Here is a 15,966-nt window from a genome sequence, read left to right as displayed (position 1 = left end):
TTAAATTAGCTTTTGCAGCCTGACAGTTACTCTTTAAGTAAACTATTTATTTTAGACACACTATATCTTCTTATTCCTTCTCTATCTTTTTACAATTCCTTTGTTGTAGTAGTAGCATCACACCCTCACCTATGAGTTGGAGGGATTGGGGGAGAGACATCATGTTAATGCAGCTGAACAATTACAAGCGTTCTGCAGTCATGTGACAAGCATGGCAGGGAGAGAAGAGCTTTACTTGGCAGATGCAAGTTAAATTACACAGAATACCTATCATGAAAGATAAAGGCAACTGGTTACTTTCTGCATACCCCTCATATTTTGCTTTGCTAACAATAGCTAATTATTTTTGCCTGCTGTTGATATGATGACCTTGGAAACATTAACTCATTTGCCTATTTTGCATGTGACAGTGATGACCGCAGCCCAGAGGTCTTCAGAACGCGGATAGAAGCTGCTACACAGATGAAATCTGTCCTGGGAGCTGACGAGCGGCCCAACTGCCTCATAATCGATGAGATTGATGGAGCACCTACAGTGAGTAACAATGACCTTGTGTGTACAGTTGGAGACAGGATGTGCTCCAACCAGTTACCATGTTCTGATACTTTTCTGCTCTTCATTAGAACTGCTGACCCTCTGCTCTCTCCAATCAGCATAGGAAGTTTCCCTCCATTCATTTTATTTTTGCTAAGTGTTAGTGCTATTGCTTATGATTTGCAATAGCAATTTTGTGAAGTGATTTTCAGAGCTGAATCGCTCAAAAAAATGCTACATGCAGCAGTTTTGCAATTTTAGAAAAATCACAACGCTGCTGTGGGAACGCCCTCATAGGGTATCAGTAGCCAAGCGCTTTTCTAAACGCTGGTGATCTGAAAAGTGCTCAGAAGCGCTCTTGGTGTGCACCCTTTGTTTGCTTATTCTTAAAGTGACCCTGAATTGAAATTTAGTATAAAAAAGGGGCACAGAGGTACTGAGACAGTATAACTTACCTCTATGCTCTCACCAGACCCCGTGGGTGGGCCGCATTTGTTCTTTTAAAAAAAAAAAAAAAGGCCATCACCTTTTTGGTCTCTCTAAACAGGAAGGGGTGGTTCTGTAGTGGGACACCCAAAGCATGCCCATTGCAGCTTCTGGCACGCCTCTTCCCCGCATAGCTGCAACTTCTGGCATGTCTCTTCCCTGCATAGCTGCAGCTTCTGGCACGCCTCTTCCCTGCATAGCTGCAGCTTCTGGCACGCCTCTTCCCCGCATAGCTGCAACTTCTGGCACGCCTCTTCCCCGCATAGCTGCAACTTCTGGCACGCCTCTTCCCCGCATAGCTGCAGCTTCTGGCACGCCTCTTCCCTGCATAGCTGCAGCTTCTGGCACGCCTCTTCCCCGCATAGCTGCAACTTCTGGCATGTCTCTTCCCTGCATAGCTGCAGCTTCTGGCACGCCTCTTCCCTGCATAGCTGCAGCTTCTGGCATGTCTCTTCCCTGCATAGCTGCAACTTCTGGCACGCCTCTTCCCCGCATAGCTGCAACTTCTGGCATGTCTCTTCCCTGCATAGCTGCAACTTCTGGCACGCCTCTTCCCCGCATAGCTGCGGCTTCTGGCACGCCTCTTCCCTGCATAGCTGCAGCTTCTGGCACGCCTCTTCCCCGCATAGCTGCAACTTCTGGCACGCCTCTTCCCCGCATAGCTGCAACTTCTGGCACGCCTCTTCCCCGCATAGCTGCAGCTTCTGGCACGCCTCTTCCCTGCATAGCTGCAGCTTCTGGCACGCCTCTTTCCCGCATAGCTGCAACTTCTGGCATGTCTCTTCCCTGCATAGCTGCAGCTTCTGGCACGCCTCTTCCCTGCATAGCTGCAGCTTCTGGCACGCCTCTTCCCCGCATAGCTGCAACTTCTGGCACGCCTCTTCCCCGCATAGCTGCAGCTCCAGGCACGCCTCTTCCCTGCATAGCTGCAGCTTCTGACATGTCTCTTCCCTGCATAGCTGCAGCTTCTGACATGCCTCTTCCCCGCATAGCTGCAGCTCCAGGCACGCCTCTTCCCCGCATAGCTGCAGCTCCAGTCCTGCCTCTTCCCCGCATAGCTGCAGCTCCAGTCACGCCTCTTCCCCGCATAGCTGCTGCTTCTGGCACACCTCTTCCCCACATAGCTGCAGCTCCAGGCACGCCTCTTCCCCGCATAGCTGCCGCTTCTGGCACGCCTCTTCCCTGCATAGCTGCGGCTTCTGGCACGCCTCTTCCCTGCATAGCTGCCGCTTCTGGCACGCCTCTTCCCTGCATAGCTGCCACTTCTGGCATGCCTCTTCCCCGCATAGCTGACACTTCTGGCCCACCTCTTCCCCGCTTAGCTACAGCTTCTCGCACACCCCTTCCCTGCATAGCTGCAGCGCTTAGTACTATATTTATTTTTTTTTAAAAAAATTCACTTTCAGGTTTGCTTTAACCTCCCTGGCAGTAAGCCCAACACAGTGTCTGGCTAGCCGCCGCAGGGGATCGCATGGCCTCGGGAGGATTTTTTAAAATAAAATTTGTTGTGTTATCTTCAGCTAGCACTTGGCTAGCTAACTATGCCCCCCAAGTGCCTCCGGTCCCCACCGATCGCCGCCGCAATACATACCCCCCCCCTTAGGGATACTGCGATGGCACAGCCTCCCAATCAGCTCCAGGCTTTATCGGGAAGATCGGGACTGCGCATGACGTCATGTCCGATCATCGCCATAGCGATGACTGAATCTAAATGGTGAAGCTGCGGCTCTCGCGGGATCGCGGCTGGGTAAATATTGCCAGCGGCGATCGGGGGAGGGAATCAGGTGCCGGGGGACTTGGGGGACACAGGTAGCTAGCCTAGTGCTAGCTACAAGCTTCAAAACAAGTTTTTTTCCAAAAATCCCTCCCGCTGATGCAGCTGCGTACCACCAGGGAGGTTAAATGTGGTAAAATATAATAAAACTAAGTCCTGATTAGTGATGCAATATATTTTTTCACAACAGTGTGTGCATCAAGCACCAAGTGAAACCTGATATACCTAGCTTTGCAAACTTGTCTTAATTGGCTCTATCAAGAAGCATTGCTCATGCAAATTTGCATTTGCTTTCGCTTGCCAGAATATGCTGGGTTTTACAACTAATTGGGCCGCAAAATTTTGCTCTGCGGGGATTAGTCAGCGCAACATTTGGCACTTTACCGGGTGCTCTGCGAGGTTGCCCCCATGGGGGCGCTGTCATGAACAGAGCTCAAAGCCCTCTCGCTGCTCAGAGAGCCTGTAGCTGCTCCCCGGGGAGGCTAAGTAGTGCAGTCAACCCCCCAGCGCTGCCACCACCAGGAAGGGCCGTTCACACCCGCCTCCAAAAGGATAGATACCTACCTTGTAAGGCATTGCGTCCATTTGAAATTCCAAAAGAGCGCGACTTGGGAGCACCACGAAAGAGAGGAGTGAAGCATAGGCCACCCCAAGCTGGTTAGGGCTCAGGGGTGGCTCCACACCCTGGGGGAAAGTAGGCACAGACAGCCCCCTTAGAGAGGGCGATCCACCACCCACCTCCAGAAGAACAACACAGCAAGAGTGTGTGCATCAAGCACCAAGTGAAACCTGGTATACCTGGCTTTGCAAACTTGGCCTAATTCGCTCTATCAAGATGCATTGCTAATGCAAATTTGCATTTGCTTTCACTTGCCAGAATATGCAGGGTTTTACAACTAATTGCACTGCAAAATGTAGGCCAATTAGGCCAAGTTTGCAAAGCCAGGTATATCAGGTTTCACTTGGTGCTTGATGCACACACTCTTGTTGTGAAATGCAATATATTTTTTCTCTGTTTTTGGTACTATTTTAAGATCCTGGCAAGTCACCTTCGGTGGCTATAGAAATAAAATGTTCCCTTGTGCTTCTACTGACACTAAAGCGGCTGCAGTGTGTGATGATACCTGCATTTAATTTATACTTCTGAAGTGTCCCTGATTCTTTAATCTCTTGTAAAGCGTCCCTCCGTGTACCTTAAAGGGCACATAAAGGAACTTGTGATTAGATAATCGGGCGTGCACAGTTCTAAGCTTACATAGAACTAGGCTGTTTTTTCCTCTTTTTTTTTTTCTCACTGTAAAGGTGAAGAGTTTCTCTATGCAAATGTCACTTTCTCTTCAGGTTTAGTAGAAGATCTCTTATTATAACTAGTGACAATACAACTCTTGCTTTACAGAAATCAACTTCTTAGTGTAGGGAATAGATTAAAAAAGTAAATCATTCAAGAGTGTAGCTTGAAAGATTAAAGCGGATCTCCATCCTAATCTAGAAATCCTGCAGCCTTGCCTTAAAAACAAGGGTATTGTTACCTGCGGTGTCTTGTCCTGCAAAGCTGTGGGTCTTCCAGATGGCTTCGTGGGACAAGACACCACAGGTAACTACCTTTTTTGTACAGCAAGGCTGCAGGATTTTTAGATTAGGATTGAGATCCGCTTTAAGGCCTGGTTCACACAGCTTCTGACGGCGTCACCTTTAGCTGATTCTAAACGCTTCTCTGCAAATGAGCAGTGAAGCATTAGGCAGCGGTTCGCATTGTTCATTGTTTTGATGCGCTCAGTCGAGGAAATGAGACGACTGGATCAAGTGTGGTCTTTGTGCAAACACTGGGAAAAGCTGGTGCCCACATTTAAAAACCTTTGTCCAATCAATTTTATGAACAGTGCTTGAGTGCTGTGACCGTGGTTTATAGCTAGTTTATTGTCTGTGTCAACTGGCACTAGGCTTATTCAGCTGAGGCAATTAAATCAAATTGATTCTGTTTTTATTCTAGCAAAGTTCTATTTAGGAGTAGGACTATAGAGACAATTGTTTGTCAATTTATTTCCAGTTCAGGGTTCTTTCCTTTAGGTAAAGTGTGAATTGCAACGCCCATATTTTAAAGAAGTTTGAACTTTCTGCTTGAAGTGGATCTGAACGTAGAACGTCCTCTGTGCTCTAAAAGATACGCAACAGCATCATAATAATTTTAACAAGAAACATTTATTTGCTACAGCTGATACAAATCCTAAAATAAATCTGCACTGTTTCTACCGCCTGATTCATGGAAGCAGACCTATTGTTTACAGCCTGTGCTTTCAAATGGGCTTATCTGCCATCTCTGCAGTGGCAGTCATGTGACACGGGAGAGATCAGATTACAGCTTGTGATTAGTGACAGATGAAGGGGAATTAAACAGGCTAAACTTTCTAAATACATACAGGGTGCATTTCTTCAAGTTTTCCTTCTGTCCTGTGCAAGAGTTCAGCTCCACTTTAAATAGGAGTATTGTGTCAGTCTCCCTAATGCTGTTTTTTTTTTTTTTCCGTTTGTTTTTTTTAGATCTCCATAAACATGCTGCTTAGTTTAATAAACAAGAAAGATGGTAAGGAAGGTGAATCTAGTAATGAAGGTCAAACAACAAAGAAGAAAAAGAAAGAAGGGGGCTTACTGCTGCGGCCTATCGTCTGTATATGTAATGACCAGTAAGTAACCTACAGAAACGTGCTCCAGCTTTCTAGATCTTGAGATTTGTCAGCTGAAGTAGTTCACATCAGAGGTTGTCAAACTGAGTGCTGTGATGCCCTGTTGCACCATGGGAACATTTCCGGGCCACCGCGAGTTACAACCAAGCACTTCACAGTTGCTCTGGCAACCGTGGCACTACGGTTGCAAAGTTTCTCTTTTTTTCTGTCTCTCAGAGTGATCTGCGGAGGCATAATTACAGACTATTTACAAGGGGTTTCCTCCCTAAGACTGTCTACCTGCCACCATGACGACTCCCTACAAGTGCTGCCCCTCCATTACAGGGGTGGCCAATAAAACTTTACCACCCTTCCCCTTGAAAACCATACAGTCCTTTATACCTATCCCTAATTACTATACGTAACCACCTCTAACCTTAATAGTCGCACCAAAGTTGCAGCAGCAATGTTTACCCCCGAAAACAATAACCAAAAACAGTCTTGGCACATGGCCTGTCTGTACTGTTACACAAGGTATTTGCCCTCAGAGCTCATGCTTCATATAGAAAGGCTTTGTTTGCTTGTTAACACTACAGGAGCTTTTCTAAGCGCTTGTGATTGTAAAAGCTCTTGCTAATGTTATCCTATGTGAGTGATCACACTGCAGCAATGTCATTTTGTAAACCTCCCCCATAGGATTGCATTAGCAAGAGCTTTTAAAATCTCTGGTGTTTAAAAAGCTCTGGTAGTGTGAATCAGCCTTAAATGTGTTAGCTCTGTGGCCTGCTGGCGTTTGTAGCCCATGTGACTGTTCTTCTCTTGTACAGATATGTCCCTGCCCTGCGTCAGCTGAGACAACAAGCCTTCTTGCTGAATTTTCCTCAGACATTACCTTCTAGGCTGGTACAGAGGCTATATGAGGTCAGTGATACAAATCCACTAAGGAACCTTTGTTTTGTTTTTGTTTGTTTTTTTCAGTTTCACCAAATGGGCAGATTTTGTTTTAGTCAATGGCCTTCACAAGGTCTACATCCCTTGTTGTAATGTGCAGGTTTCTGTTATGTTAGATTAGATAGCACAATGCACTGGAATGCAATCCGATTGCCAAAAAACTCTACTCTTTCTCCTGCGATCCGATTCGATTCCCATGCATTTTTCCAAATAGTGCCTGTGTTTGCATTTTGCGATTTTATCACTCCTGGAATTCTATTGGCTGGAAAAAGCTGCATTTTGTTTCTAAGCGGTTTGTTTGGATTTAAAAAAAAAAGTGCCTGTGAATTCTATTTGTTGTAAAAACAAAACAAAAAATGCATATGAGGTGATTGGATAATGGGATAAAAAAAAATAGAGCTGGAGGGGTATATATAGGCATGGAACAGTGTATGCTGCTTTGCTTGGCCTTCTGTGTTATTTCAGCCCAGCAGCCCCTGAACAGATCTGATGCAATCTTCTCCCAGATCTTGTCTGTCGGCCTCACATCAGAGTACCCAGGCTCATCTTTTGTGTATAGCAGTGTGGGGCTGTATGTGCTCCATGAGATCCTCTGTGGTAAACCACGCCATTGCTGCTATCTTTATGGATGTAAACAGAAAGAGGAATTGGCACAGGTGTCGTCTGTGAACTTTTTGCAAAGTTATCTGAGGGAAAAACGCAGAGAAAATTGCTGGGTCACAATTTGAAAAGCGCAAATCGTTGGACTCCTCTCTTTTCCATTAAAGTACGATTGCGCTTATGTAAAAATCAAAATGTGCTAATGGAAAATGGGCACCGCGATTTACATTCACATGACTGTGCACTAGCGATCGGCATAATGCAGGCGATTCGCTTTTTTAAGCGGATCGCAGCTAGTGGGAAAGGGCCCTTCGAGCCACTGTAGCTTTATTGCTCTTCCTATGACAACGCAGAACTGTAAGATAAGAAATCTTGTGTATAACTGAAGCTTATTTATCCAGAATCCTATACTGTATATCCGGTGATGGCTAGCACCCTCTCAGTCAAGTGAAAACTCTATAGTTCTAACTGAACAACACATAACTGCAAATCGCACATTATTCACTAAGGCCTCTTTCAAAGTGCGACGTTAAAGTCGCACGTTATAAAATACTTTAACGCAGAGTAACACACAGCAATGCAAAGTCTGTGCGACATTCACAGTGCACACGTTGCGTTAGTGTGTAACCTGTAGCGTTATTAAAAAGCAGGGCTGTGGAGTCGGTACAAAAATCTTCCAACTCTGACTCCTCAGTTTATGAAACTCCAACTCTGACTCCAGGTAACCAAAATGGCCTCGACTCCGACTCCTTAGTCTAATATTTAACAGGGGTGTGGATTTTGTACAAAAATTTCAGCAACGCTGCTCAGCATGCCATATGCAGGGTCATCAGACAGATACAAGCAGAAACGGTACTATGCAGTGTTCTCCCCAGAATTTTTTTTCTAGCCGGGTGGCATGAAAAAGTAGCCGGGTGGGGCAATATGAGAGAATGCAGGGCCAGTTTTTCTGTGCGCAAATCTGCTTACAGCATAGGAGGATGTGAGACGGTGACAGCCGGGTGCGCACCAAAACTAGCCTGGTGGAGCACCCGGCTAAAGGAGCCTGGGGAGAACACTGGTGTGATCTGCACATTGATGCTTTGGAAATGTATGCAGCTTGAAGATGGACCTATTGAATTCCACCTCCGTAGCATCTGATTGGTCCGTTTTTAAGCTATCATCCTGCATCAACTTGTAATTTGCATCTCATCGACTATCCTTACTGTTAAGGTTTGACAGTAACCAACAAAGATTTGTTTTGCCTTGAGGCTTCTAAGAAAAGCAGTAGTCTATTAGAAATGTTAAAGTGTACCATAGGCGGTCGGGAAGGGGTTAAAGCGGACCTGAACTCAGAACTTCCTCTCAGCTCTAAAAGATGCACAGCAGCACAATAACCTTTAAAGAAAAACATTTCTTTGTTACAGCTGATATAAATCCTGCTATAAATCTGCAGTGTGTCTGTTCCTTGCTTTCATGGAAGCAGACATAGGGTTAACATCCTGTGCTTACAAATTAGCTGCTCTGCTGTGGCAGAGGAGATTCCTGAGCTGACACAGCTGAGAGGTCAAATGAGGGGGAATTAGACAGGCTAAACTCTCTAAATACATACAGGGTGCATTTCTCTGTTTTCCTTCTGTCCTGTGCAAGAGTTCAAGTCCACTCTAAATGAAAGTGCTTGTTTCAGCTGAGAGCCAATCGGGACTGTCGGGTGGCGTGACACTCACACATAAGTGAGAGGAAGTGGCGGAATTGCCATCTTGAATGTGGTAAAACAAGGCAAAGGACTTGGAGATAGAATTAGTGGCTTTGACGTCCAGTGACCAACCCGTGTAACGGCAAGATTTCTCAGTTGGGAAATAGGGTGCGACTCAGACGATATGCATAAAAGTATTAGAGGCAGATGAACAGCAGGACAGCCAGGCAATCTGCACTGTTTAATAAAGAAGTAAATGTCAGCCCCCATATCACTCTCACTTCAGGTGTGCTTTAAGAAACTACTTTGAGGGCTCATTCACACTAGGGTCGTTTTTGCCCTTTTTTCCAGCGCAGACTATTTTTTAAAATCGGCCACAAAACGCTTGTGCAATGAATCTCTATGAGAAGGTGCTTATCAGCAGGTTTTGTCCGCTTTGTGGTTTGCAAAGCGGTGCCTGTACCATTTTTGGAGCGTTTTTGCTATAATGGAAGGTATAGGAAGAGCACTAAATGCTCACAAAACTGCTTTATGCAGCGATTGCGTTCACGTTTTTTAGAATAAATACATTTTGTTAATTCTTTTCCAGGTCAAAGAGTTCACTTCCTTACATGCGTCAGGGAGCGAATGACAAAACCGCTCTGGAAAAGTGCTTAGAACAGCGCTTTTACCAAAAATGCAGCGTGCAGTGGAGCGCCGGGGGGGGGGGGGGGAGACGCCGCACAAAATCGCAAAATGCTTTCGATTACGATTTTAGATGTTAATGCAGATTAAAAACGTTTCATTTACAGTGCAATGCCTCTTGTTAATGCTACAAGTGTACTGCTGTGGGTGCAGTAATCTTAGTAATGCAGTAAAGCAGACTTCGTGTTATTATTTTCTGCAGGCTATTATTCAGAGTTTAGCAGTAGTAAGGCCTGGAACACACCAGGGGAGTTTTTCTGAGCGTTTTGAGTTTTTAAATCTGCTGCAAATGTTATCCTATGTGTCTGTGCACACTGGAGCAGTGAGGTTTTGTAAAAAACCCCATAGCATTACATTGGGAAGAGCTTTTAGAGGTTTCAAAAGCTCTTCCCAATGTAATGCTATGGGGTTTTTTACAAAACCTCACTGCTCCAGTGTGCACAGACACATAGGATAACATTAGCAGCAGATTTAAAAACTCAAAACGCTCAGAAAAACTCCTCTGGTGTGTTCCAGGCCTAAAAGAAGATTTTACTACTGACTGAAAGCTTTCTCTGACTCTTTCAAAGTTAGCCAATAAATGATGCCACACTGGTTTCTAACTTTCTCCCAATACAGAGTATAGTAGGTTATAATAACTATTGTACAAAGCTGATGATTTCACTTGTATCACGACTAACAGGAGAGTATTGTTGCTTGTGAAAAGAGGCTTTCACGTGCACCTGTCAGTTGTCGTAGGCATGCATGTGCCAGTTACCCTTTTAATGGTTCTGAGGTTTTTATTCAGCCAAACAAGCCTGTCCTCGATCCCAGCTTAGTTATGCATAAAAGCTTGGCTGGTGTCTGGATGAGTTTTGGCAGCAGTCAATGTACACGGCTCAGGCAGGAAGCAGCTGGGATTTGTGTGCCTAAGTGGCGTGTATAGACACAGTCCTAACCAGATGAGATGCTAGTGTATCTAGGCCACACTGAGTCAGGGGAGCCTCTTGCTAATGAACTACTAGGCTGTCTGTTGATCCTATGTGCGGTAAATTATCTGTACCTCCTGCCAAGAAGCAGCAGTCATTTGCATAAACGGGAGGCATTCCCAGGAGAGAAATTACCATGTGTGATATGTGTAGTACCTGTAAGGGTAGAACCCAGTGGACCGCACGTTCATTTACTGTATACGAAATTAAAGCGGGATTAAACGCAAATTAAAAATCCTATGAAAAAGTGCCCTTAAAGATATGTATGTATGTATGTATGTATGTATGTATGAATGAATGCATGTATCTATATGTGTGTGTGTAACTATATAGGGGACTGTAGGTTCGTTCTTAACCTGAATCTGTTCTTAAGTCAGAACAATGTGCTATCTCTGTCCTCTGTGCCTCCAGTGTCCCCCTCTGTGTCACCTCTGCCCTCTGTGTCTGCGTAAACAAGTTTAAAAGCCATTTTTTCTTTGAATTTTTAAAAAATCGTTTTTCTCAAAAACTACAAGTCCAGTTTGAAAAAAAAAATCCATGTCTTTTGTATTGATGGGTCATTCGTAAGTCGGGCGTTCGTAAGTCGGGGACTACCTATAATCCATTTTACACTTTAAATCATGATTCCAGCCTTACTTCTAACTTTTTGATTCTCAGACTCCTTTTTAAACCCTATGGAGAGGATAAGCCGCTGTGCATTCTGGGGCAGTTTTTCTATCTATCTATCTGCAGCCCGAGAGATGCTGAATACTTCCTCTGTGAGTTTTTTATTTGTTCTGCAGCTCTGTCGGTCTCTGGCATCGGTCAAGCTGTTCGAGTGCTACCGGTAGCAGAGACTGAGACCACTGCAGATTATAAATTAAAACTCGTGGAGGAAGTCTCTGGAGTCTATAGGTGGCCATACACTGATGGATTTGCAGCAGATTCGACCATCAGATATATTTCTGTCAGATGCCTGTCAGGTCAAATCTGACAGGAATCTATCTGATGTGTGCCACACACTAGGAACAGATGTACAATAGATTTCAGCATGAAATCTATTGGAAATCTATTGAAAGTTGATCTAAATGCATTACTGCACCATCAGATCCAATGCAATTCTATGGGCCATCAATCTGCTGCCAGAAGCAGATTGACCTCGATTTTTAATCCTGTCAAATAGATGGAATCCATCGAAATCGGCCGCAAATCGGTCGATCATCCGATTCAAAAATCGACCAGTGTATGTGCCCCTTTAGGCATCACTCCAGCCGCAGGGATACAAACTGCCGCCCCAGAATGCATAGCAGCTCGTTCTCTGCATAAGTTCACAAAGGGTTTGAGAATCAAGGCTAGAAACACTATTTATTTTCAGTGTAAAACTGATCTATAATTTATTAGGCATGTTTCCCATCTTCTGCAGCCCGATCACATGCGGCCAGCGGGATAGTGTAGTGTCTGCTCAGATGGGCCGCTGTGGTCTGGCTGGAGCACGGGGGAATATGTTCCCACCAGGGCTGTGGAGTCGGTACAAAAATCAACCAACTCCGATTCCTCAGTTTATGAAACCACGGACTCTGACTCTGGGTACCCAATATTGCTCCACAACCCTTGCAAGGCTATGGAGTGGGTACAAACAAATGACTCCAACCTGTTCTAAAACATGACTGAAGAAGAAACTTAGACTCTGTATTAAAAAAAAAAAAGTGCCCGGGGGGGGGGGGGGGAGGGGGGAAATCCTCTGGATCTTATCGAGGCCTCCTCCACCGACTCACGGTGGTCTCTGTCTGCCCCTCGGAAGGCACGGCTGACCATACCTTCCCTGGATCCAGCAGGGGAGCTGTTGCGGCTCTTCACTCGGAAATAGCTGATCCCAGTCGTGTCCACTCCACTGCGCAGGCACAGGAGACTTGCGCCTGCGCAGTAGAGCGGACACGACTGGGGTTGGCTATTTTTATCCTTCATAAAGGTGTATGAAACCTGCTTGTGAAAAGGGAAGGTGAAATGGTAACAGTGAGTAGAAATAATAAAAACTTCTATCCAGTAGGGAGAGCTTGGCAGGTCCTTCCTACCTCTGTCTGAGCTGAGTCCCTTCAGTAGATGGGTATTGACTACTGTCCTGATTTATTTTACAGATCACACTTAATCAGGGGATGAAATCGGACTCTGGAGCATTGATGGCTTTATGTGAGAAAACTGAGAATGACATCCGGTCTTGTATTAACACTTTACAGGTATGTTCAGCTCCATGTGTCCATAATTGCCTTCTAGCTGCACACCAGGTGAAGGTCTTATTTTGTTAGCGGAATGGGGACGACGTGGCTTTTTGGACTTTGATTGCTGTCGTCACCCAATTAAGGCTTTCTTACTAAACCTAAGAGTAACCAAGCAGCTCACTAGGAATGTATAGGGGGATAAAAGACCAAAAAGCCCTCCTACTAATAAGCAATGCTAGGTACTGATGGGGGCCAAAAGCCCGAAACAGGCTGTCTACATGTGGGGTTGATGTGGCTGTGTAATATTTAAAGCTATAGGCTTGCTATACACCAGCGGTTCTGGATGCTTGCCTTCTTACCAGGGCGAAAAGGGATTATTTGCATATTCAGTAGTGGAGCATTGTGGGTAGCCACCAATGTTCACTTACAGCTGAATTATTGCAAATGTTTTTACTAAACCTTATAACCCTGGGCTCACCAAGGTTTATACTAAAGCAAACCTGTGAGATCCACAGGTCCAAAAGTTTTATATACTTGCAAAGTGAAGGAGTAGGTGATCAGCACTAGATGCTACCAGCAATCTCTGGGGCAGGCATGGGCAAACTTGGCCCTCCAGCTGTTAAGGAACTACAAATCCAACAATGCATTTGCCTTTATGAGTCATGACTGTGGCTGGCAGACTCCTGCAATGCATTGTGGGACTTGTAGTTCCTCAACAGCTATAAGGCCAAGTTTGCCCATGCCTGCTCTAGGGGGTAGGTGGGCTGCTCACTGTGCCTCCAGATAAACAGGCAATCGTAAAGGAAGGTAGAAAAGTGAATATGGGCACCACGTGAGTTGCAAAGGCTTCCCCCAATATATTTCATCCCCATAACATGCAGATGCAAACAAAAAAAACAAGGGCATGACGGCCTTTTCGCAAGCAACTGCTTGCTTCCTCAGAGACCAAAAAATTTAAGAAAATCTATAACAAAATAAACTCCTCTAGGGGGTACTCACCTCGGGTGGGGGGGGAAGTCTCCGGATCCTATTGAGGCTTCTGCTGTCCTCCTCGGTCCCACGGTGGCGGCGAAAATCCTCCCGGAGCAGCGGCGACGTAAATATTAACCTTTTGGCTCCAGCGCAGGCGCAGTATCCACTCCTTCCCACGGAGATAGGCGGAAATAGACGATCTCTGTCGGGCCGCTCTACTGCGCAGGCGCAAGTCGCCTGCGCAGTAGAGCGGACCCGACTGATATTGGCTACCGCCTATCTCCGTCAGGAGAGCCGCAACAGCGCCCCCGCTGGAGCCTGGAAAGGTAAATATTGAACAGGCTTTCGGACCGCTGTTTGGAGGGCTGCAGCGAGACCCCCGTGGGACAGAGGAGGACGGGGGGAGCCTCATTAGGATCCGAAGGCTTCCCACTCCTGAGGTGAGTACCCCCAGGGGACGTTTTTATTCTTACAGTGTCTCTTTAAAGGACCTCTGTCGCGAAAATCTTAACATTTAAAATATATGTAAACATATACAATTAAGAAGTATGTTTCTTCCAGGGTAAAATGAGCCATAAATTACTTTTCTCCTAAGTTGCTGTCACTTACAGTAGATAGTAGAAATCTCACAGAACTCCTTTTGGACTAGCCCATCTCCTGATGGGGGGTTCACAGTGCTTTTTTTATTTTCAAAATACAGTTAGTGAATGGCAGTTGCTCTGTCCAACTGCTAAAAAAGTGTACGGTGAGCAGGGAAGCTGGCCAGCATCATTGTATAAATCTTTTTCAGGAAGTGTCTTTATAAAGAATAAAGGCCATGCTGAGAATCACCCATGAAGAGATGAACTAACCCAAATTCTGTTGGTAATGTCAGATTTCTACTACCTACTTTAAATGTCAGCAACATAGGAGAGAAGTAATTTATGGCACATTTTACTCAGGAAGAAACGTACTTCGTTTGTATGTGTTTTACATTTTAAGATTTTCACGACAGTTCCTCTTTAGGTCTCTGAGGAAGCAAGTGGTTGCTTGCGAAACGGCTGTCAGGCCTTTGTTTTTCTGTTTGTATCTGCATGTTATGGGGATGAAATAAATCTGTGGAAGCCTTTGCAACTCATCTGGTGCCCAGACTCCCTTCTCTACCTTCCTTTAAAAGGTCTATACTTCCCTTTGGTAGAGTGAAGTCTCGGGATCCTCCAGAGACTTTCCTACTTCCTGCTGCCAATCACCAATCCAGGGCTGTAACACTTTCAGAGATTTCCTGTTGTGCTCCTGTTCGCTAAGGATTGTTGCCGTACTGCGTAGGCTGGCTCGCAGTACAAGGAGTCGTCACTCAGGCTTAAAGGGTTACTTAAAGCGGAATATAACCCAGCCTTTCATCTTTGCTCTAAAACATTATTTACAGCATATTATATGCAACCAGCATTTTTTTTTTTACTAGACCAGCATTCGAAGGGTTACACACAGAGCTTGAAAGTTCAGTGCAGTGAAATGTGGACTCATCCAAAGTTGTAGATTATCTTGCGTATCAAGTGAGGAATGTCACACATTCTCTGACTGTCGAGAAGCAGCTCCACACAGACAGTCAAATCATGTCTGCCTTCAATACATAATGAATAAAACCAGTTATTAATAAAATGCAAAGTCAGCTCACAAAGCAAAAAACTATACTTTTGGGAACCTATAACTTCTAAATGAATAATACTTATGCACAAATGCAAATATGATAACTGTATGGCATATAAAAAGTAGGAAAACATGTTTTTAGTGAATATTATGTCAGGGTTTTAAACCGCTTTAAGCCTAAGGCCCCGTTCACACTGCATGCGTTTCCAGCTGCGTTTTGGAAACGCATGCAGGTGGCCGACACGCACGACAGCAGACATTGCATAGAGTGCAATGTCTGATGTTCACACTGCATGCGTTCCGGACCTGTGCGGTCCGGGAACGCATGCTGCACGCATTTTTTGTAAAAACGCGTGGCTGTCCCATTCACTTTTCATTGATGGGATCAGCCACGCAACGCACACAAACGCGCATGGCGTGCGTTCGCATGTGTTGCGTTCCGCATGCGTGGCCATCCGCGTTTGTAATGTGAACGGGGCCTAAGGTAAAAAACCGTTTACCTTACCTGGGGCTTCTTGCAGCCCCCTGCAATCATCAGGTACCTGGAGGGTCCTTCCAGGACCCTCCAGCAAGCAGTGGTGACCCCCTGAAAGCTGACTAATTGTGGGCAGTGAGAGGCTATTGCACATGTGCGGCCCCCAAGTCACGCGCACCGATTGTGCTCCCATTGCCGAGAGCGTTCTGCGCATGTGCAGACCGCTGCCATGCACTGGGACGTGATGAGGAGGTATGTGGCTGGCCAGCTTTCATGCTGGGCCTTGCACAGGATGATTGCAGGGGGCTGTAAGAAGCCCCAGGTAAGCTAATTTTTTTTTTTTTTACTTTTGATTTCCTTTAACGG

General features: G+C 45.5%; 1 protein-coding gene across 1 annotated transcript in view; it reads left to right on the top strand.

The window, feature by feature from the left end:
• CHTF18 (chromosome transmission fidelity factor 18) overlaps positions 1–15,966 on the top strand; it is a 144,264-nt gene that overhangs the window by 47,297 nt on the left and 81,001 nt on the right. The window contains exons 10-13 of the mRNA XM_068244163.1: positions 411–534; positions 5,333–5,475; positions 6,282–6,375; positions 12,447–12,545. Of these exons, the coding sequence (XP_068100264.1) occupies positions 411–534; positions 5,333–5,475; positions 6,282–6,375; positions 12,447–12,545 (460 nt within the window). The remainder of the gene's footprint in view (positions 1–410; positions 535–5,332; positions 5,476–6,281; positions 6,376–12,446; positions 12,546–15,966) is intronic.

This window comes from Hyperolius riggenbachi, chromosome 7, assembly GCF_040937935.1.
Source record: "Hyperolius riggenbachi isolate aHypRig1 chromosome 7, aHypRig1.pri, whole genome shotgun sequence".
Taxonomy (NCBI): domain Eukaryota; kingdom Metazoa; phylum Chordata; class Amphibia; order Anura; family Hyperoliidae; genus Hyperolius; species Hyperolius riggenbachi.
The sequence above is the reverse complement of the archived record's forward strand: the minus strand, read 5'-3'. Positions and strand labels throughout refer to the sequence as shown.